Here is a 22739-nt window from a genome sequence, read left to right as displayed (position 1 = left end):
CTCAATAGAAGGCAGGTTGGTAGCAATTGTTTTTTCTGCAGTTATTGGGATAAATTCCAGTCCCAAAGCAATGCCAGATGAACATAGACATAGAAATTATTAATAAATGTTGTCCCTTGATGAATGTATCTTTTCTTTTATGTACATATGCACCAAGACAAATTCCTTGTGTGTCCAATCACACTTGGCCAATAAAAAATTCTATTCTATTCTATCAAGGAGTTTTGTCTTGACATTGCCGGTATGACTCACTTCTGTATATTTGTAAGTCTATGCTTATCTTGAGGTCTATAAAGCATCTTCCGGCTGAATGTAACGCAACGAACAGGGAGTTTCTGTAAATTGGGCGGTGCGTCTTTCCGTCCCGTCTCTCAGTGAACCGAGAGGGTGGAATTCGTTGCACAAAGCCCCGTGCTTAGGTGTGAGTGAGCGTGTTTCAATTTAATTAACCCCACAAGCAAAGGAAACTTGCTTTATCTCTACAGCACATTTTCTATAGGGTGTGAGTAAAAAGCGGAGCCCAGGCGAATTTTTAAAACGTTATTTTTGCTGTTCCCGATTGCTGTTCTTTTTCGTTATCCCATTTCTGTAAAGAATACAGCAAAGATTAGCGCATGGAGACATGCATTGCTTCTCCATTGTATGTGGGCTGGAAAAGCAGTGTTTTACTGAGAGGTAGCAATTTCAAAATGACAAAATTACAAGTGTGTGTCGTTCACTTAACAGTCGTGTAGGGTGTGTAAACTGTACAAATAGATGTCTTGATTAGTGTGAGTTCGAATAGTGCAAAAGTTGATTTACAGTAATGTGATTTATATGTTGATACCGGGTCACACTTTTTATAAAAATTTGTCAATTTTCCTCAAAAAGTCCATTAAAGTCTTTTTATAAAAGACTTTAATGGACTTTTTGAGGAAAATTGACAAATTGAACTGATAATATATAATTTGGAAAGGCAAAACTGGTGATAATTATGTTTGTAACTACCCTAAAAAAAATCACAAGTCGCTTCTTTAGATACTTTTCTTTTTTCTTTCCTATTCTTAACTTTTACTGTTTGTCACTTTTTTTCTGATCTTTTTGTATCTTTTTCTTTTTTTCATCTGTAGTTTTTTTAATTCATATTTTTTCCTTAATAAAAATTATGTTTATATTTAAATAATTAATACCAAGTCATGTTTGCTGTCTGCCAACTTATTGAGGTTTTTAAGAGGAGATGACAGATTCAAATTGCTAACATGGCTTGTAGGATTTTGCTGTTTTAGTTTCATTTGAGGGTCAGATCTTTTAGTAACAGGTAGGAGCAAAAGGAAAAAAATTCAGATAGCTATAGAGTATAGCCAGATTGTAATAGAGTTTTTATTCTATTTATTTAGGTTGCTAAGTAATAATTAACTAGTTGCTTGACTAGCGCTGCAACGATACTGTAAGACTGAAAAAAGAAAGGTGGTTTTTTTAAAATTTTCTTGGAAGGAAGGGAGATGTTGATGCCATAAATCAGTAGTTCTCAACCTTTTCTTCACTACAAACTCCCTTGAAATATCTTTTGTGTCCATGGACTGTTGCCACAGATCTCCAAGACTTAACTCGAAATTTAAATCATAACATTTCTTCAAGCTTTCACAGACCTCCTGGGTTGACATTGCAGCCCCTCAGGGATCTGCGAATCACAGATAGAGAATTACTGCCATAAATAATGGAGTTAAACAGCAAGGCCAATAGGATCAGAAGATTTGTGGTGGTATGATGGCACAAGTAGTTAGAAAGCAGCATTGCACGGTGACTCTGCCCACTGCCAAGAGTTAGATCCTGACTGGCTCAAGGTTGACTCAGCCTTCCATCCTTCCAAGATTGGTAAAATAAGGACCCAGATTGTTGGGGACAATATGTTGACATTTGTAAACCACTTAGAGAGTGCTGTAAAGCATTATGAAGCAATATATAAGTTTGTTATTGCTATCAGTTGGAGGCTGGTTTGGGTGGTACAAAGAATGAAAGAATGTACCAGTTCGATATGCCTGGATCTTCTGTGATTTTCTTCTATGGACTGGAATTGCAATTTTAACATTTTGGTAACTTTTCTATGAGGTGGCTGCATTGGTCTTCAATATCAGAAGTAAAAAAAGGGCTTTGGGCTATTTTAAAAACAAAAATATATCATTTATTCTTCTATTATTTTTCAAGGGTCTCTAAACCTCTTTGTTATCCTTTGCCAAGATTTGACAAAGATTTGTTTGTCAAATCTTTCAGCATTTCTGCCTCCCCACCTCCTTTTGTCCAGTTCTCAGAGACTGCCTGGACAAGTCCCTGGAGTTTTCTTGGTGAAGTTTTGCAAGAGTGGTTTGCCATTGCTTTCTTCCTAGGGCTGACAGAAAGTGACTGGTCCAACATTACTCAGCAAGGTAAGATTAGAACTCACTGTCCTTGGGTTTCTAGCCTGATACCTTAACCATTCCAGTAAAATGGCTCTGCCTTGTTACTCTACTGCCATTATATGCAGGAAACATAGCGGCTGTGTTCTAGACCTCTAGGGAAGGATGGATAAGCAATGGCTTTTTCTTGAGAGTCCATCCTAATAGACTTTCCTCGCTGCATCTTTCATAATCAATTTAAAAAATCAGTCCCTGTCTTTTAGGCAATTTTCTTCCTGACCCAAGATCTCAATGAAGTTTTGTCTAACTTAGTAACATCAGGATGGCCTATTGAACAGGGTGAAATGCTCCCGGTTCGGACCGGATCGCTCAATCCAGTAGCGATGGCGGCGGATGGTTCGGAGAACAGATAGCAAAAATCCCTGCCTCCCTCCCCATGCCCAGCTGAGCCACGCAGTCATCAAAGATTTTTTTTTTACTTTTAAAAGCATTTTTTCTTCAGCTGAAAAAATGCTTTTAAAAGTAAAAAAAAAAAGCCTCTGATGATCGCACAGCTCAGCTAGGTGCTAGCCAAAAAACAGGTGTGTGTGTGTGTGTGCATTTTTCCTCCCATCAGGCTCTGCTAACCAAACCAAAAAACGGGTGTGTGTGTCATTTTTCCTCCCAGCAGGCTTCCCTGAAGCTTCCCTGAAGCCTGCTAGGAGGAAAAATGGACTCCCCCCCTCCCCTGTTTTGTGGTTTGGCTATCAGGAAAGCCTGCTGGGAGGTAAAATGGGGTATGGGGGGGCGTTTTTGAGAGAGAGAGAGAGAGAGAGAGAGAAAGAAGTAGGCAGGGAAGGAAAGGAAGGAAGGAAAGAGGAGAGGAAGGAAGGAGTACAAACCTGGTACTAGAGGCAGCTTCAGAGGATAATCCAGGGTTGGAAGGGACCTGGAGGTCATCTAGTCCAACCCTGTTCCAGCATTGCTAATGAGTTTCTGTCTTTTGATCCCGCAGTCACATAGCCGTGCCCACCCAGTCACATGACCCCCCACCAAGCCATGCCCACCAAGCCACGCCCACAGAATCAGTAGCAAAAATTTAGATTTCACCCCGCTATTGAATAACAACACCCTTAATTTTCTACTATAGGTGGTCCTCAACTTACAACAGTTCATTTAGTGACTGTCCAAAATTACAACAGCGCTAGAAAAATGATTTATGACTGTTTTTCACACTTGCAACTGTTGCAGCATCTGCATGGTAATGTGATCAAAATTCAGATGCTTGGCAACTGACTCATCTTTATAACGGCTGCAGTGGTCCAGGGTCATGTGATCACTCTTTGCAACCTTCTGATAAGAAAAGTCCAGGGGAAGGCAGATTCACTTCACCGTATTACTAACTTAACAACTGCAACAGTTCACTTAACAACTGTGGTAAGAATGGTCATAAAATGAAGCAAAAGTCACTTAACTCTTTCACTTAGCAACAGAAATTTTGGGCTCAACTGTGGTTGTAAACCTGGACTATTATAACTATGGTTATAATAGTCCAAAACATCTTGACAGGTCCGAGGTATGAAAATCTGATTTATAGTTTGTCACCTTTTTTCTAAATTTTGGTTTTTAAACCTTCCTTCATTTTGTAGACTCTACTGGGACCAACGGTTTAAGCATGGCATCAGTTACAGATAAGTCGCTGTTATCGGCCGAATTACAAGGAGGACAAGAGGAGGAGGAATTCAATCGCCTTTTACTTCAGGTGTGTTGAGGACAGTTTCTCTCGTATTTAAGAAAAATGTTGGGTTGTTTTGCAGCAGAAGCAGGACTCCTGCAATAAGAGAGCAGAATAAGGTTACAGTAGAAATTCAGTGAGGGAGAGCCTGATCCAGATTTTATAAAACATTTAATATTCCTGTAAATTAAATCCATCCAATTTAATATACTCCCACCTTAACTATTCAGTTATTTATCCCCTCCTGTCACATTAAATTGAAATGTTGACTTTTTAATGTGATGTCTTTGAGTGGTCTGAAGGCTGTGGTGTGGGTGTGCATGGTACATTGAAGGAGGTTTAAGGAGGCCCTTGGCTTTTTAGCTTTGACATTCCTATTTTATAGTTCACATGACATTTTTTAGTTTTTTCCTCCTTCAAAGGAGGAGCATACCATCATTTTTCAACAATTTAAGTCAGAGGAGATTAGGAGCTCCAAAAAGTGTTATGGAAACCATTGGTAGTCTTGGGGGCCATAAATATTGCAACAATCCACTTCTTTTGATGGGCATCCAAAGGGTGGATGGGCTGTCTCTGAACCATCTCAACAGGTATATATAGATAAGGCTACGTGGCTCTTGTCAGAAACAATTTTTCAAAGGACATCTTCATTTCTTGTTCAAGACTATTGCTGTCACAATTTGATAGAACTATGATTTTAAATTAAATTATGCATCTAGAATAGAATAGAATAGAATAGAATACAATACAATACAATACAATACAATACAATAGAATTTTTTATTGGTCAAGTGTGATTGGACACACAAGAAATTTGTCTTGGTGCACATGCTCTCAGTGTACATAAAAGAAAAGATACCTTCATCAAGAATGATAGTCATGGGGTACAAATTTAACACTTAATGATACAACACTTAATGATAGTCATAGGCCACAATTAAGCAATCAGAAAACAATATCAGTATAAATTGTAAGGATACAAGCAACAAAGTTACAGTCATAAGTGGAAGGAGATAGGTGATGGGAATGATGAAAAGATTAATAGTAGTGCAGATTTAGTAAATAGTTTGACAGTGTTGAGGGAATTATTTGTTTAGCAGAGTGATGGCATTCGGGAAAAAACTGTTCTTGTGTCTAGTTGTTCTGGTGTGCAGTGCTCTATAGCGTGGTTTTGAGGGTATGTCCGGGATGAGAGGGATCTGTAAATATTTTCACAGCCCTCTTTTGATTCGTGCAGTATACAGGTCCTCAATGGAAGGCAGGTTGGTAGCAATTGTTTTTTCTGCAGTTCTAATTATCCTCTGAAGTCTGTGTCTGTCTTGTTGGGTTGCAGAACCAAACAAGACAGTTATAGAGGTTCATATGACAGACTCAATAATTCCTCTGTAGAACTGGATCAGCAGCTCCTTGGGTAGTTTGAGCTTTCTGAGTTGGCACTGAAATAACATTCTTTGTTGTACTTTTTTGATAATGTCTTTGATGTTAGCTGTCCATTTTAGATCTTGCAATATGGTAGAACCTAGAAATTTGAAGGTCTCTACTGTTGATACTGTATTGTCTAGTATTGTAAGAGGTGGAAGTATGGAAGGGTTTCTCCTAAAGTCTACCACAATTTCTACAGTTTTGAGTGTATTCAGTTCCAGATTGTTCTGGTCACACCACGAGGCTAGTCATTCAACCTCCCATCTGTATGCGGATTCAGCATTGTCTTGAATGAGACCGATCACTGTTGTGTCATCTGCGAACTTCAATAGTTTAACAGATGGATCATTTGAAATGCAGTCATTGGTATACAGAGAGAAGAGAAGTGGGGAGAGCACACAGCCTTGGGGGACTCCTGTGCTAATTGTATAGGTATTTGATGTGATTCTGCTTAGCTTCACCTGTTGTTTCCTGTTTGTTAGGAAGCTTGTGATCCACTTACAAGTCTGTTCAGATACCTATAGCTGGTTTAGCTTAGTTAGAAGGGTGTCTGGAATGATGGTGTTGAATGCTGAACTAATGTCTACAAAGAGGACCCTTGCATAGGTCTTTGGAGATTCAAGATGTTGTAGGATGTCGTGCAGAGCCATATTAACAGCATCATCTGTTGATCTATTTGCTCGGTATGCAAATTGCAAGGCTTCTAACAGCGGATCCGTGATGGTTTTCAAGTGGGACAGCACTAGCCTTTCAAAGGTTTTCATGACTACAGATGTTAGAGCAACTGGTCTGTAGTCATTCAGTTCCTTGGGATGATAGTAGAGCATTTGAAGCAAGAAGGAACATAGCACATCTCTAGTGATTTATTGAAAATATGGGTGAAGATGGGGGCCAATTGGTCAGTACAGATTTTTAAGCAAGAAGGAGTTATCTATAGGCAATTCCAGACTCTCAGTAGTAAAGCCATCGTGATCCTACAAAGGTATGTTGTTTCTCTGATTCTAGTGGCAGTTGGTTTACCTTTTAGTGAAATAGAGATTAGACAGATACCTGTCATGAACAAGACAGCACATTTTTATGAAGGAGCTAAAATGTGCTCAAATGTCATTCCTAATTAAAATTGTTATTACTTTTCTCAGTAGTAATTGCTGTATGTTGTAATTATTGTACTTTTCTTTACTCTTTTCTTTACTAGGTCAGGAGTCCTCAACCCCTGGCCATGGTCCACTTCCAGGCCTTGAGACATTCAGAACAGGGCTGTGGAAGTGGCGGGTGCATATATGCGCATCCCCACTTGAGCAAGCGGCAGATGTGCATGCCACCGCTCGTGCAAATGGAGCTGTAGGCACACACTTGTCTGCTGCTCATGCGAAATCATCCCCTCTCCCCTTCATTGGTCCACAAAGCCAAAAAGATTGTGAAACTCTGCCCTAGATGAAGTTGATATCAATTTAGCATATGTATGCAGTTTTACAAGTAGTTGGTAATGTTGGGAGAAGTCTGGAACTCCACTGTAATTGGCATTAGAGCCTTTGCGTGGTATCTTCTTCTGTATCCACTGTTTAATGACTGTGCTTGTTTAATAATGATGCACAATGGCAGCTTTTCTACACATGACATGTACCAAAAGTGTTGATCTATACTTTCCAAAATTCCAGGTTAAAGTGGCTTTGTTCTCTTTTCAACTTTTTTCTCAACAACTCGCCCTTGCAGGTATGATCAGATGGACAATTAGTCTGATCGCTTGTAGAGAATGAGATGAATTATTATTATTATTATTATTATTATTATTATTATTATTATAAACTTTTATTCATTAAACATGAAACTCAGTCAACTGAACATTTAAAAATGTATCACAAATATTATTGACTGGTGCTGATAGTTGATACGGGTTATTTATTACTATTATTACTATTATTATTATTAACCCTCTATCTTGCCATGGGGCTACTCTAGGCAGCTCACAACTACAAACAAAAACAAGAAATAAAAAGGAAGTTTAAATTAAATAAAAAGGAAGTTTAAATAGTAAAGTAATGGAACAATAAAGCATACGAAGAAAAAGAAAAAAACATTGATATGACTTGTAAAAAAAAAAAAAGATGGCCGAATGAGAGCAGCGAGTGAGGGGCGGAGCTGAGGTCTATTGTTAATTTAGCAACCACCTCCAGAGTAGAACTGCCTCCCAGTAGGTTTGAGGAACCCAATAGGCCCCCCAATAGGTTTCTTTTAGCCATCAAAAAAAAGGAAAAAATATAAATGAGTGTGGTTGCTGACAGGTTGGGGCATGCAGAATTCATAAACACATCCAATCATTCTCTTCTCTAGGCAGCCCAGAATATCCAGGGCTCCGTGCCTTCTCCAGCAGAATCCAAGCCCATCCGTCCCCTTCCAGGTAAAAAAAAAAATACTGCAGAAAAAGGTGGCATGCCAAGGAAATAAAAGGAATGTGAAAAAGGTCTAAGATATTGGAGAAGATTTCTCATATCTACATAGAAATGAGAAACTGTTCACCTTTCCTATTCTATGGCAACATTTGCTCATTTCCCCAACAATTTGCTTCTTTCTCTTGTTTGTTTCTCCATCCATCCTTTATTGATTTCCAAGAGGGATGTGAGATAATAGGGGATATTATGATCTGAAAGTGAACAGGGAAAGGGAAAAAGTTATGAATAAGAGAATAATAAGGTAGTCCTTGACTTACCACTATAATTAAGCCCAGAATTATGTTCGTAAGTTGGGGCATCACTTGAATGGATCTCTCTCTCTTTCTCTTTTTTTATAGTTTTGCACCAGTTGTTAAATGCTATGGTCTTTATGTGAATCTATTTTTCCCAATGGGGAAACAAAAACATAGCAAATTGCTGTCACGGGGCTGCAGGACGGTGCAAAGGGACATAAAAATGAGCTGATAGCCAAGCCCCCAAAATGCGATCATGTGACCATGGGGAGGGTGCAACCATTGTAACTTTGAAAAAAGACTGTCAGTAGTTCTGGGAAGGTCCCTTGTAACGTCAAACATGACCAGTCATAAATCAAGGACTACCTATGTTTATATTCTACACTGAATTAAAAAAAAAACTGTTACAAAAATAACTTTACATGATATTCCTAGGGTGCACTAGGAAAAAAAATAGTATCAAAAAGGGGGAAAGAGTTTTAAATACAGCAAAGAGGAAAAGCTTTGTAGGGAAACTTGGAAAGCAAAAAAAAAAAAAATCAGTTCCAGTTGCTATGTTGCTGTGGGTGGGACAGAGGCAGAGTAGAGTAAGGTAGGATAGGGTAAGCTAGGGATTGTTCAACTAAGCCTAATCTATAATGTTTTATAGAGTCCACAGTTTTACTGATCCGGGACATTCTGAATTTGTACACAAAGAGGCTTTCCTTGCTTTATTTCAGTAGAACTAGTTGGCGGTGGATGGGTTCAATTTCCACTTGTATCACATTGCTGCATATTTGAATCCTACAATAAGATGGAAAGAAATTTGGTCTGCCAAATCACAAGAAGGATATTATCACTTTTAGTTTTTGCTGCATGTGTGACACCTTCATTTTGTACCATTTTTCCCTGCCTAGGATTCTGCCTTAAAACCCACACAAGTTCTGGTGAGAAGGTTTTTGTCAATGTCTGCAGGTCCCCACACATCCCTTCGCCACCCGACCTAACCAACGAAGAGCTGGCTTGCCTCATCGAGTCAGAGAATGCCTCCACCTTCCGCGTCCCCATGAGTCTGGGGGAGCCCCATGCAGAAGTGGACAAGAGTGAGTTGTCAGCTCATTAGAAAATTGATTGGTGCTGAGATGATGGTACAAACTATGAATTGTCTTATTATTAAACAAATTTATATACAGTAGCTGCCCAATTCACATATAGGTGACTCCAGGTGTCATAACATTTATAAAGCGGGAGCTGTAGTGGTGCAGTGGTTACAATGGAGTATTGCAGCTGATTCTGCGTACTGCCTGGAGTTCGATCTTGACCAGCTCAAGGTCAGCCTTCCATCCTTTCGAGGTCCAAGTGGGAACCCAGATTGTTGCAGGCAATATGCTGACTCTCTAAATCACGTAGAAAGTGCTGTAAAGCACTATGAAGGAGCATATAAGTCTAAGTGCTATTGCTAGTGCTATTTAAAAACTCGCCACATAAGAAAAACTCCATAAAAAAGCACTCTACTCCCCATAGCAGCAACAACAGAATCAAAATAGCTACTTGATCAGCTCCATCTTCATTAGAGACGGACATCTCCACTGACAAAACTATGTTTTAGGGCCTTTTAGAAAAGCAATAGGTTGGGGGCCAGCCATATCTTAGGGAGAAAGATGTTCTATACAAAAGGGGCCATCACTGAGAAGGCCGTTTTTCGTGGTCCCACCAGATGTGCATCTCTAATCGATTCAACCTCTAATAATCTCTGTCTTCCCAGACCAGTGGGCCAGGTGGATGTAAATGTAAGCCATATTATAGTTGTTTTCCATCTACCTAACTGAATGCCCTATTGCTCTTTAGGTCTGCACATCTGGCAGGGCTGAGAGCAACAAAACCATTTTTGGCAAAGGTGAGGATGGCACTAACAGATACTGGAAGTCACTCAGAATTACTTCTAAGTTGCTCTCAGACTTCCCAGTTCAGGCACTTCACAGAGGTGCAATTGGAAATCACAGGGAACAACATCATTGTTGCCTACTTTTGGTGGTTGTGTAGATTACTCTGAATCTATCCTATACTCTGCAGAAAATTTACAACAGAATACAAATGCAATATTATACCCATTTCTAACCATCCTGACTGAAAAGGAAATAGTGTTGAAAAAACAAACTTTTTTTCTATTGCTTTTCATATGGAATGGATTTATATAGGGACCTTTTCATGGAGATAATACCATGTAATTGTATCCCTTCAAGAACAACTAGCAACTAAAAACAATGCACATTTTATGTGCATTGTGGACGTAAGGAAGAATTGTCCTTATTAGGAATCGGCTTAATGTTTCTTTCATCCTTTCAGGTGGTAATGGTTGCACAGCCTACGATGTCACCATCAACACCAACTTTTTTAATAGGATGGAGGTGAGTCTTATTTAATAGGAGTTTGGGATCTTCCCTTCCTGTGCTCATCCAGTTGCCTTTTTCAGCTCAACAGAAAGCTGAATGTATGACCTCCCCAATGTAAATGCTGGTGGTTTGCACTGACAATACTCGCATCTGAGTGTGCTCCCAAGACACACAAGATTTTACTGGGGAAAGCAATTTTCAAACCTTTTTTTTAACATAGTCATGGGAAAAGGGGGCTTAAACTTTCTCAATTTTCTTTCCTATCTCTGCCATTGTCAAGAGCAACCAATTTCTCAAAGAATTCTTCCTTACCATAGCCATGGAAGGATTGTCAGAGAAGTACAAGATAGACATCAGCAATCAAGGTACAGAAAATAAGAAATGTAGCGAGGAGAGCATTTGTTTGGCGGGTGGGGTGGTTCCCTGAATAGAAGCAATCTTAAAGGGATTCTGGCAGCATTGCCTTGTTCTTCCTTCATTTTGTTACCTCTGTAACCAACAGTTGCTTGTATTCCTTCTCAGATTGGCGGATTCTGAAGAACAGGAAGTTTATGGGCTCCATATCGGAACAGAATATCCGCACTAAATCCAAGCCCATCATCCAGGAAATACAGAGCAGGTGTGGTTTTTTTGAGTGGGGGTGGGTTTAAGCTAAACCACCTTCTTGTGCTGTTAGATCTCCCACACACATCTTTTCCCCCCAAAAATTCTCTCTAGCTGTTCTGGATATCATCTCCAAGGTTTCTAGATAGCATATTCATTGTTCATTCATTTGTCAAACAAGAATTACAAATTAGAACAAGGAAAATAAAAAAAATTAAAATGTTAAAATGTTAACATTAACGTGCCTGTCATCCATGTTAGAACATTTACGTATGCCCCTTTTGGAATCTCTTAAATATGGAATGAGGTCCACTGAAGTTAAATTGGAATTAATGCTGTGAAAGTTAGTACCTGAGACAACTGAATCGGGTAAGATATTCCAGGCTTTGACAACGCTGTTACAAAAATTGAATCTTTTGCAATCAAGATTTAAAGCGGTTTACATTAATTTTATATGTTTTCAGGATTTAATATGATCTGGAATAAGACTTTTGACCCTGAGGTTCATCCATTCTAGTTAAACTCACTTTTGCCAATTCTGGATAGTGGTGAAACTGGCACGGCAGAATCTTTGCTTGTTTGCCCACATATCTGATAAAGGCAGAATAGATCTTATAATTAATTAATTCATTATGTGCCATCATCTCAACATTGATTTTTAGTGACAACATGGATAGATATTGTCTAGGACGTTGTATCCCACGTTGCTATTGGTCTTTCTGTTTTTCTTTCCATCTTGCTTAGCCTTACAGATTTCTCTGGAAAGCTGGGTCTTTGTATAATGTGTCCAGAAGAATAGGTTTGGAACTAGAACAAAAATAATCATAATGACCTTGACAGTTAAGAAAACCATTAGGTGGGATTTTGGGCTCCAGCATGGTTTGGCAAAAGGAGATGAAAATCCCAGAAGGACTTTCTTTTGTTAGCCTTTTTGTAGGTTGCCCTTGACTTACAACTGTTTGTTTAGTGACTGTTTAAAAATACAGTGGCACTGAAAAAAGTATCATGTGAAGTATTAGTACTGTGTTGTAAAGCCTTAGTAAGGCTACACTTAGAATGCTGCATCCAATTAGATCATCATATTATAAAAAAGATGTTAAGACTCTGAAAAGTGCAGAAAAGAGCAACAATGATGATTAGGGGACTGGAGGCTAAAACATATGAAGAACATTTACAGGAATGGGTTTGTCTAATCTACTGAAAAGAAGGAGTAGGGGTGACATAGTAGTGTTCCAATATTTGGTGGGGTCAATCTATTTTCCAAACAACAGAAGGCAAGACAAGAAGCAACAGATGGAAATTAATCAAGGAAAAAACCAACCTAGAACTATAGAGAAATTTCCTAAAAGTGAGAACAATTAACTAGTGAAACAGCTTGCCTTCAGAAGTTGTGGGTGCTCCATCATTGGGGGCTTTTAAGAAGAGACTAGACAGCCATTTGTCTGGAATGGTATAGGATCTCCTGCTTATGCAGAGGGTTGGACTAGATCTTCAAGGTTACTATTATTAAGTGTGACCTGTTCTCACACTTTCAGTCACATGATCAAAATTTGGATGCTTGGTAGTTGGCATATATTTAAACTAGTTGCAGCCTCCCAGGGTCTTGTGATTGCCATTTTGCAGCCTTCCCAGCAAGTTTCTGACAAGCATAGTCAATGGGACAAGCCAGATTTGATTTAGGTGATTCATTTAACAACCATGTCAAAGAAGGTTGTAAAATGGGCATGAGTCACTTAACCGTGTTTCTTAACCTTGGCAATTTGAGGTTGTGTGGACTTCAACTCCCAGAATTCCCTAACTAGCCATGGGAATTGAAGTGCATATATCTTCAAGCCAACTTTTAGAAACACTGGATTAAATAGTTGGATTGTAGCATATGGATTTTCTTTTTCCCCAATTGCACTTAGTATACAATGAGGGGACCAGCACTAAAATGTTGTGGTATGGAGTGCAGATGTGCTATCTAACCTGTTCCATCTCTCCTCATTTCCTATCCAGTTTTGCCCCACAAAAAGTCATTCAAATTCTGCTCTTGCCAGTGGTTGTCGATCTGCCTTGGACACGGCTCTCCTTATCTAATTTAAGTCTGCTCTGCTCTTTTCTCAGCTCTGCTGCAACTCCTGAATTCACCATAGTTGTGGAGCCTTCAGCCAATCACCCCAATCGTCTAGTGGCAAAGATCTCCCTCCCTGAAATGGTAATTCCGTAGCATGGGGTTTACAGGGAAGCACTTACTGTTCCAACTCTAGCCCGGGTGCTGGGACTGATTGCATTTTTTGAGTGTGTTTTTCTCTTTTCCTTCACCACTACAGATCTCAGTGAGAAATCTTGAGCTGGATCTTGGAGAAGACCGTATTGTGCTACGGGGACATCCTGACCTCTATCATTTGGACATTTTCATACCCTACAGCATTGTCCCTGAGGAAAGCCGGGCTCAATTCCACAAAGAAACAAAGGTCAGGAACTAAGCAAGGAAGAGACTTGGAGAAGTCTACCCCCTGATTAAAAAAAACCCAAGCATGTCCAGATTTTTAGTCCTGAAGAGGAATTTGGCTGTCTACAACTTTTCTTCTTAAACTTCCCCTCCTACCTCAAAGTTGTGCAAAAACTCTATCGCCTCTGAAATAGAGACAGGTAGTTTTTGACTTACAACTGGAGACCATTTGAAGTTATTACAGACCCACCCAAAAAACTACTTACAATCCAGTTTTGAAATTTGGATGGTTGCCTTCCCCACATGGTCACATGACCACATTTTGGGCACTCGGCAAATGGCCTGTATTTATGACCATTTGCACCATCTCTAGTCACTTGACCACGATTAAATGTTTTGGCCAGAAACCAACATTTCCCTCTGTTTTTCTGCAAAAACCAGTCCATAGCAAATAATGGGTTCACTAAAAATACATTCACTTTACGACCACCCTGTTAGCTTAATGACCCCCTGCAAGGAAAGGTCATAAAATCAGGTCAGTCAATGTGATGATCTGCTTTATGACCTTCATGATTTACGAAGGGTCATAAGTTGAAGATTGTCTATAATAAATTGGCCACACTGAAAGGAGAGCCTAGTTTTGGGAGATTTTCCACCCTCAGTCTCAGTCTCCTTCATTTCAGCTGCTAGGTGCTGGCCATTCAGCAGTGAAGTAGATGCAAGAGTTCTTCAAAACATTATGCCAAAGGGGAGCTTTTTTTTCTTTTCTGTGTTGATTGAGATCATTGCCATGAACCTTCAAAAAGCTCTGAAAAAGGAAGAGCTAATATGTAGAGGGGTGTGTATAGAAGAGTCACCAAGTAATGTTATATCGGCATTTCTCAACCTTGGAAACTTGAAGGTGTGTGGATTCTTCAGTCATTATACCAGCCTGGCGAGCTGAAGTTTGCATATCATTATACCAGCCTGAGAGCTAAGTTTGCATATCTTCCAGTTGCCAAGAGTGAAAAACATTGGCCTAGATGATCAAGTTGATTGAATTTGCTTGAAAATTATAGAACTTTCTTTCTGATTACCTGGCTAAAGGAATGTTGTAACATTAGTGGTTCTTTTTCTGTGATACACTGAATCATAGTTTAGCCAGCCACAGATTTGCCTAATATATACATCCAATCTCTGACGTTCATTTATGGTTCATTTGCTGTTTGTGCTAATTAAGAAAATCACATCTAAGCTCTCATGGGTGAGTATGCATGCAAGCTTCATCTAATACAGATTTATACTCTCAGAAATCCTTTTTATTTTTCGTCTTAGCACTCAGTCTTTTGCCCTTGATTGAGTCACTTGGATCTGTAACTGTTGTTTGTAGCCAGCTTGTCTGGCAGAAGCTGAGTAGATTCCATAACAAATCGCCATGGTGCCAAAATGACAATATATACATGATGACATCATCATGAATATGCCATGATTTAGATACTAATGTTCGATGTCTTGAACTGTAGCAGTTGCATAATTATATCACACAGATGTTGGCATTTGGCCCTTCTTTGCCTTTCATGGAGATGCGTTGCAGAAGCAATACCTATTTTTCCCCTATTTTTACTCAGCTGATACTCCTGAAGATTAGGGGATTAGGGGACTGGAGGCTAAAACATATGAAGAACGATTGCAGGAACTGAGTATGTCTAGTTTAATAAAAAGAAGGACTAGGGGAGACATGACAGCAGTGTTCCAATATCTTAGGGGTTGCCACAAAGAAGAGGGAGTCGGGCTGTTCTCCAAAGCACCTGAGGATAGAACAAGAAGCAATGGGTGGAAACTGATCAAGGAAAGAAGCAATTTAGAACTAAGGAGAAATTTCCTGACAGTTAGAACAATTAATAAGTGGAACGACTTGCCTGTAGAAGTTGTAAATGCTCCAACACTGGAAATTTTTAAGAAAATGTTGGATAACCATTTGACTGAGATGGTGTAAGGTTTCCTGCCTGGGCAGGGGGTTGGACTAGAAGGCCTCCAAGGTCCCTTCCAACTCTGTTGTTATATTATATTATGAAGAATTAACAAGCAATCATTACTAGCAAAAGAGGAGAGATTTAGAGAAAGAGTGTTCAAAGGATCCTTTCCCTCTTCAAGATCCTGTTGTACAGGTCAAGAAAGGGCATAATATGTGGCAAAAATTCAATTACCTGTCACATTTAATGTTGGGCTCAATTGTGGTCATAAGTTGAGGACTACCTGTACCTGTTGCCCAAAATTTCTGTTGCTAAACAAGACCGTTATTAAGTGATTTTTGCCCCAATTTATGACCTTTCTTGACATAGTTGTTAAATGAATCACTGCAGTTGTTAAGTTAATAACACGTTAAATGAATCTGGCTTCCCCATGGGGTTTGCTTGTCAGAAAGTTGCAAAACTTGATCACATGACCTGGGAACACTTCAACTGACATAAATATATGTCAGTTGCCAAGCGTCCAAATTTTGATCATGTGACCACAGGGAATGCTGCAACAGTCATTAAGTGTAAAAAATGGTCAATCATTTTTTTCAGTGCCATTGTAACTTCAAATGGTCACTAAACGAATGGTTGTAAGTCAAGGATGACCTATATAAGATCAATTTGACCCCAACCTATTTCCAGAGGTAGTCAATGGGGCAGAAAAGTTACCCACCTCTTTTGTAGTGAGGGCTGCTGCATGTAAATTCTTATTATAGGAGAAGGTTTGATTCTCTAACCTTCAATTTCTTAGTTTTTAATTGATCCACAGGCTTTCTTTCAAGCTCACCAGTCCCTAGTGAAGAATCAGATGGATAATATAAATAAGCTAATCTTTCTTTCATCAATGGGCGCATCTGTGACAGATGGGTGGGTGGGTCAGAATATTTGTTACAGTTGTGTAAATGAAGCCACAGCCCATTTTTACACATCAAATGCCTCAGTGCATGTAAAATGGGCAGGTTTACATCACACAGCTATCACCATCTTGACTCTTCAACATCACCACAATGGACTTCCTTGTTTATGAGACGTTAGGAATTGGAGGTTTAGATTAAAATGTGCAGAATCAGCGATGTAAGCAGCAAAAGTTTCAGTTGCCAAAGGGCACCAAAAAAAACCCAAAAAAACCCCCCAATATGAGTCCAATACATTTATCTGTCATTGTTTCCAGGACTGGATTACTTCCAATTGGCAAGCTTTATCCTGGAAGCTATAACCCTCCATCAGTTTTTTTTTTCTGTATCTCCTCAAGGATGCAAGTTTATTCAGAAATGGCATCTTAGTAGACCTTCACTTCAAGGGAGCTTTTCTATCAGGGAATTGCACAGGCCGTTTGCGCAGCCCGAGTCCAAATGGAGTCAGAGACGTTGATAAGAACATGTAGTTTTTATATAAATATATTAATTAATTAATTAATTGCAGTAAATAGGGGAGGCAAAACAGGAGCATAGTCAGGTAAATCAACACAGCAGGAATTTCATGAGGTAAATCACAGAGAGCATACAGGGCACACAAGGCAAAAAAGGCGAGAAATAAGGAAACGCCCTCTTTTCACTCAAGCCGACCAATCACAGCTCAGATCGCCTCATGCAGTAGCCGGCTCTCCTCAATCAATCAGCTCCAACTGTGGGTTTTTACTCATTACCCAACCCCCACTGTTCGAGTTATAAATTTAAATACCTTGACATTTTCCTTTCAGGTGCTTCTTTTTTTCACTTCTGCCCAATGCTGTCATTCTCTGTTTTGGGAGGTGATTTTGGAGTCTCTGGTCCCATGCCTACACCTTCCTGCCTGCAGTGCTGTGCCTTCAATTGATTTCCGAAGCCTTGTCAGATTCTTCTGTATCCTCAGAAGACGGAGTTCCCTGGTTCTAACCACAAAAATAGGCAGCCAGGCATTCCACATTCTGTGCTCTAACCTTGGCAGAGATGGGTAGCCTGAAATCCCTAAGCTGCCAGCAACCCGGAAACATCTTCTGGTGGCTGTCAGAATCCCTTCCTGTCATTGTGAAGTGGAACACATGAAGCCTGTTGTGCAAACCATGAACTAAAATAGATGGATTCATCCTCACTCCCCTTGTTATGGCCCTTGATTCTTCCTCTCCTGTCAAAAAACAAGAGTGTCACTGTGGGTCTGCTCCTTGTTTGTGGTCTTGTTCGTCAGGCTCTTGATAGATTACCTGTTTTATCAGGAAGTACATTAAATTCCCAATGACCCTCTATTTTCTCCTTCTTTTAGATCCTTACTGTCCTGATGCCTGTCCAACACCCATTGCTGTTGCTATGAGCTCTGAACAGATGGTCTAGAGGATTGATCACAGTTAGGCTGGGAATGGACATTATGGACATATGTCCCATCCCTGTAAGAGAAACTTCTGGGCTAAGAACGGCGGACTGGAAAAATAGGAATTACCACCTCCAAAGAATGATGCTGGAGTTTGGGAAGTGTCATCTTTAAGACACACGGGCTTTGAACCTCGAAACACCCAGTAAAACATGTTGGATTCAGGATTTGTCTCCATTTTTCCTCCTATAGTTTGTTTTCAACTTCTTTTCCACCCATAACAGCTGTTACACTTTCCCATTTAATTTTGCCTCCTTTTGTTACACTTAATCCATGTACTCTCCCTGCTTTGCTTTTACTGTCAGATCAACTGCAATCTATGGCCGTGATTTGTACTCACCATCTTAATGAAAGTTCGTTCTGTTTCAATTGCAGAGGGAGAGAATTTTGAAGCGATTCCTGTAGGAAATCTATTCCAGTGGACTCCAAAAATGCTGTCTTTTGAATGTGTTCCTTTCTAAAGATCCTGTTATGGCTAGAAAATCAGCCAAGGTTATGGCCAAAGCTAGAACTTTTTTACTTGTGTGCTGTCATGCCTTCTCAACTGGGCACAAGCAAGCAAGCAAGAACCAAAGAACCACACCAATTAAGGGAATCTTTAATAAGAGAGCCAGTTTGCTCTAATGGTTAAGGCACCAAATTAAAATAAGGACACCAGGAATTCAATCCCACTTTACGCATGAAAGCCAACTGGGAGGTTTTGGGCCAGTCACATCAGCCTAATCCATCTCACACAGTTATGGAGAAAATGAGGAGCAATGAGTATTAGGTGTGTTCACCATTTTGAGTTATTTATAAAAAAGAAAGGAAAGGGAGGGAAGGAAGGAAGGAAAGAGAGAAAGAGATAGGGTAGATAGATAGATAAATAGATAGATAGAGTTAAATACAGAATCTTGGAAACCCTTAGAGGAATCCCTCAATTATAGTGAATTAAGACAGATTCGCTTTGAATAATTTGAGTTGTTGCCTTTTCCCCGATTTCTCCCCAACTGGGCTGAATTATTTCTAAGATAACAACTGACTCACTACTCTTCTTCCTTTCACAGACACTCCACAATCATTCCCATCTCCTTCATTTATATCTGGATTCAGAGAAAATATTCTAACAAGCCATCTGCACTGATTTATTCCAATCCCTTATCTCAAATGATACTCTGTCACCATATTTGGAAGTCCACTCAGCAGTCTTATGCTCTTGTTTTACCAAACTCCCAAAGTGGAGCTACTGCTGAAACTGTAGGCTTGCCTTCATTACTCTGATATTGACCAGATATATTAGCATTATAATTTCTCAAATTTCCCTGTTGGCTGAGAATCCTGATCCCCTTGTTCTAAATTGAAACTTTCTCTACTTAAAAGTAGTGTTTTCTCAACTTTAGCAACTTGAAGATGTCTGGACTTCAACTACCAGAATTCCCTGGCTGAGGTTGGGAAAAACTGATCTTGTTTATAATTGAGTATTTAATTGTGACGATGCCAACTTCATTCTCCTGTAACACTTTCTTCTTTAGCTGCTGCTGTCCCTTGTCCTTGCAAGAATGAAGGTGTGTATTTTCTCCTCCACCCCCGTGTGAATATCTTCTTCACAGATGTGATATTTTCAGAATTGACTTTATATGTTGCTGCCAAAATACTTTGCCACACTTCACGGGTGCAATATTTTCTGAGCCAGTTGTGAAATCTGCATGATTGAAGCCTTTTTGCAAGATAGCACTTTTCTGGCACATTGACCAAAAGAAGAAAAAAAGATTGTAGTCCTAGTTTTCAACAAAATCTGAAAGTTGATGGAGCTGTAGTGTGTTAAACTGAACTTTTAACAATAGGAAATTGTTAAACTGATCTTTTTTGAATGTGTGATAACCATGAACTATATATAGCCTTGATTTAGTGATTGAAATCTTGTCTTCAAAATTCGTCTCCTAATTAAAGGCAAAATAAAAATAAATAAATAAATTGGCAGATTTCAATGCAATTGAAATCTTTGAAGCAATGCATAGGGATGTCTGTGGGCGAGGCCAAAAAAGTCAAGAAGAGAGATAGATTCTCTTATAGGTGCCCTTGATTTTTATGACTCCTCCCACTGATGCTTCATGCAAATCTTTGTGACTGATTTCTGCACTGCACTCTTCTGGCTTTGGGGGAAAAAGAAGGAAGAAAATGGATTTCCCATCCTGCTGAGAAGGATGGACTCTTTGTTACCTGTTTTGGAAAAATTGGAGGCTCCTAAGCTATGAAAGTTTGTCTTAAAGAATAAATTGATACGTCCAGGTGCCTGAGCTACATTAGAATCCATATGCTATTAAAACTCATCCTGATCTTTAACTCTGTAAAATAGTGCATCGTAGGGCAATACAGTAATTTTTGAACCAAGGTTCTTCATATGGGGTAGCTTAAAGAATGCATCCAAACTATGAGACCCATGATTTTCAAGAGAATGAAATTTGGAATAGTGCGGCTGTTTTAGTACTACTGGATGATGCTGCCCTGCTGAGTTTCTGCTGCAGTCATGTGATCTTCATTTTCAATTCTGACAGTTTCCCAGCCAGTCTTGCAATCCCTTGCTTCTTCCCCCACCCAGCAGCAGCCACTTGGAGGGAGGGAGGAATGATGATTTCCAATGCTCCTAAGCCAAATTCTCACAAGAAAACTCAATGGGGAAGCTGACAGGAATCAAAAGTCACACTTGCTGCAATCCCTTTTTTGCCCACCCTTGGTCCTTTTGTTTCTCTGTTTAGGTGAAGAAATACTGCTGAAATGGCTGCAACAGGGCATGGATTGCCTAATATCTTTCTAAACCAAAAAACCCCACAAAATTACAGATAATCTTCTCAGATGGCCCTAATTCTTTAGATTTCTTTTTTAACAATGGCAAACCCACCAAATCCTCTCTTAGAATTAGGTTTCAACCATACATTGAAGACTTAAATTCTTTTCTCTGACTATACATCTGGATATGTTTATTCTAGCATTTTGCTCAAACAGTATTCCATGATGGCCAGTCCTGATTTATGGAAATGGAGATGGAATTTTGTTTGTAGATTAATGTGAACTAGCATCATTTGCCATTTCTGTACAAATACATATGCTAAAATGCTATTAATTTTTTGGATATTTTATTCCAAATGTTAGGGCTTCTCCTGCATACAGGATATTAGGGAAAACTGCACATGTGAGTACATGATATTAGGGAGATTTTTACATTTTTAAAAATATGTTATTAGGCACAGCGATCCAGAGGAATAAAAGCACACATACACTGCATATGTATATTGAGACAAACATGAAAATTATAGTGAGGTTTGTGCCAGTTTTTAACCCTCCCCCAACACGTAGAAAATCAATTTTGAGCTGAAACAAGATGGACCATTTCATTCATCTCTGCTGTTCATTGCTTGCATCTGTTTACCTGGGGCCTGAATGCTTGGCCTTGTAATTTTTACGCATTAGTAGAGAATATTAGGAGTTTCCATCTCACTTTCTCTTCATTTACAGTTACCATCTTTTGTTTCCAACTTAGAGACATACAAATCTCCTGTTCCCATCTTTATCCATGTTCTTCCCCACTCTCCGTACAGTTTGTTCCATCAGCACATGTCCATCATCACCACCCCCGCCTGCTCCCCTTCACACCGTCTGTCTCTCATTTTCCTTAAAACAGCTTGTTTTCTCTTTCATCCCCTGTTGCTCATGGGAGCTGGAGAGCGATGGGACAGATTTAAATTTTACTACAGGTTGCTTCTCCTCAATGGGTTTGGCTAGGAGTCAAGATGGGGACCTTAGCCACTTTTTTTACTAGCAAGAAGAGCAAGCCCAGCTGATTTAACTCTGTAAAGAGTTTTTTCATTGCAATGATTGTCTATTTTATTAACTGAATTTAGAGATTGCCCATTTGGTGATGAAATGAATGCAGTATTGCAGGTTAACTGCCCACAGCCTGGAGTTCAGTCCTGACACGGCTTTAAATTGACTCAGCCTTCCATCCTTCCAAGGTCAGTAAAATGAGGACCCAGATTGTCGGGGACAATATACTGTCATTTCTAAAATGCTCAGAAAATACTATAAAGAATTATGTGATGGTATACAAGTGTAAGTGCTATTGCTATCTCACTTAGTGACTCAGCAGTGTGTAATTAAAAATATAAAATCATATTAAATATATATGAGGACCCAGATTGTCGGGGACAATATACTGTCATTTCTAAAATGCTTAGAAAATACTATAAAGAATTATGTGATGGTATACAAGTGTAAGTGCTATTGCTATCTCACTTAATGACTCAGCAGTGTGTAATTAAAAATATAAAATCATATTAAATATATACTTCAGAAAAGGTAGTTAAAACAAGAAAATAATTAAAATTAAAATGGCAAGGAGATAGTCTCCAAGGCACTAACCAACCTCAAGGTGCTCCTCTGTTCCATGTGAGTTGGCAGAGCCAGATCTTCCAGCTCTTCTGCAAACCAGAATACTGGGGGCCTATCTCACCTCTGGGGGTTATTATATTTAAGTGTAAATATTTCAATGTGAATCCCTGCATAGCAACATCTATGTGGAAAGCCTAGACTAGGTTTCAAAATACTAATACGGTTCAGGAGCATTTCAAGCAGACTTGGCTCCAGTTGAATGGAGATAAAAGAGGTATTAGGAATGCAGAGGACTGGAGAATTAAGGCTAATCCTAATTCTTATTCACAGAATTGGATAGAAAAGCAATCTAGTATTACCTTTCAGATGTTTTGGACAATATCTCTTATAAACTATTATCATTGATAGAGCTGATGGAAACTGAAGTCCAAAAT

General features: G+C 39.3%; 1 protein-coding gene across 2 annotated transcripts; it reads left to right on the top strand.

Annotated features, from left to right (window-relative positions):
- Nucleotides 1–327: 327 nt before the first annotated feature.
- PIH1D1 (PIH1 domain containing 1) lies at nt 328–18105 on the top strand. 2 transcript variants are annotated; one of them, XM_058183191.1, is made up of 11 exons: nt 328–421; nt 2282–2402; nt 4001–4113; nt 7840–7906; nt 9088–9273; nt 10517–10578; nt 10844–10928; nt 11086–11182; nt 13273–13363; nt 13479–13622; nt 17836–18105. In XM_058183191.1, the coding sequence occupies exons 3-11, from the start codon at nt 4027–4029 to the stop codon at nt 17881–17883; spliced, it is 867 nt and encodes a 288-aa protein (XP_058039174.1). In that variant the 5' UTR covers nt 328–421; nt 2282–2402; nt 4001–4026; the 3' UTR covers nt 17884–18105. The 2 variants fall into 2 exon arrangements, with proteins under 2 accessions (XP_058039174.1, XP_058039175.1); XM_058183192.1 differs by lacking the exon at nt 2282–2402 and having other exon boundaries at nt 328–419.
- The last annotated feature ends 4634 nt before the right edge of the window (nt 18106–22739 follow it).

Source organism: Ahaetulla prasina, chromosome 4, assembly GCF_028640845.1.
Source record: "Ahaetulla prasina isolate Xishuangbanna chromosome 4, ASM2864084v1, whole genome shotgun sequence".
NCBI classification, from domain to species: Eukaryota; Metazoa; Chordata; class Lepidosauria; order Squamata; family Colubridae; genus Ahaetulla; species Ahaetulla prasina.
This window is presented reverse-complemented; position numbering and strand designations above follow the sequence as displayed.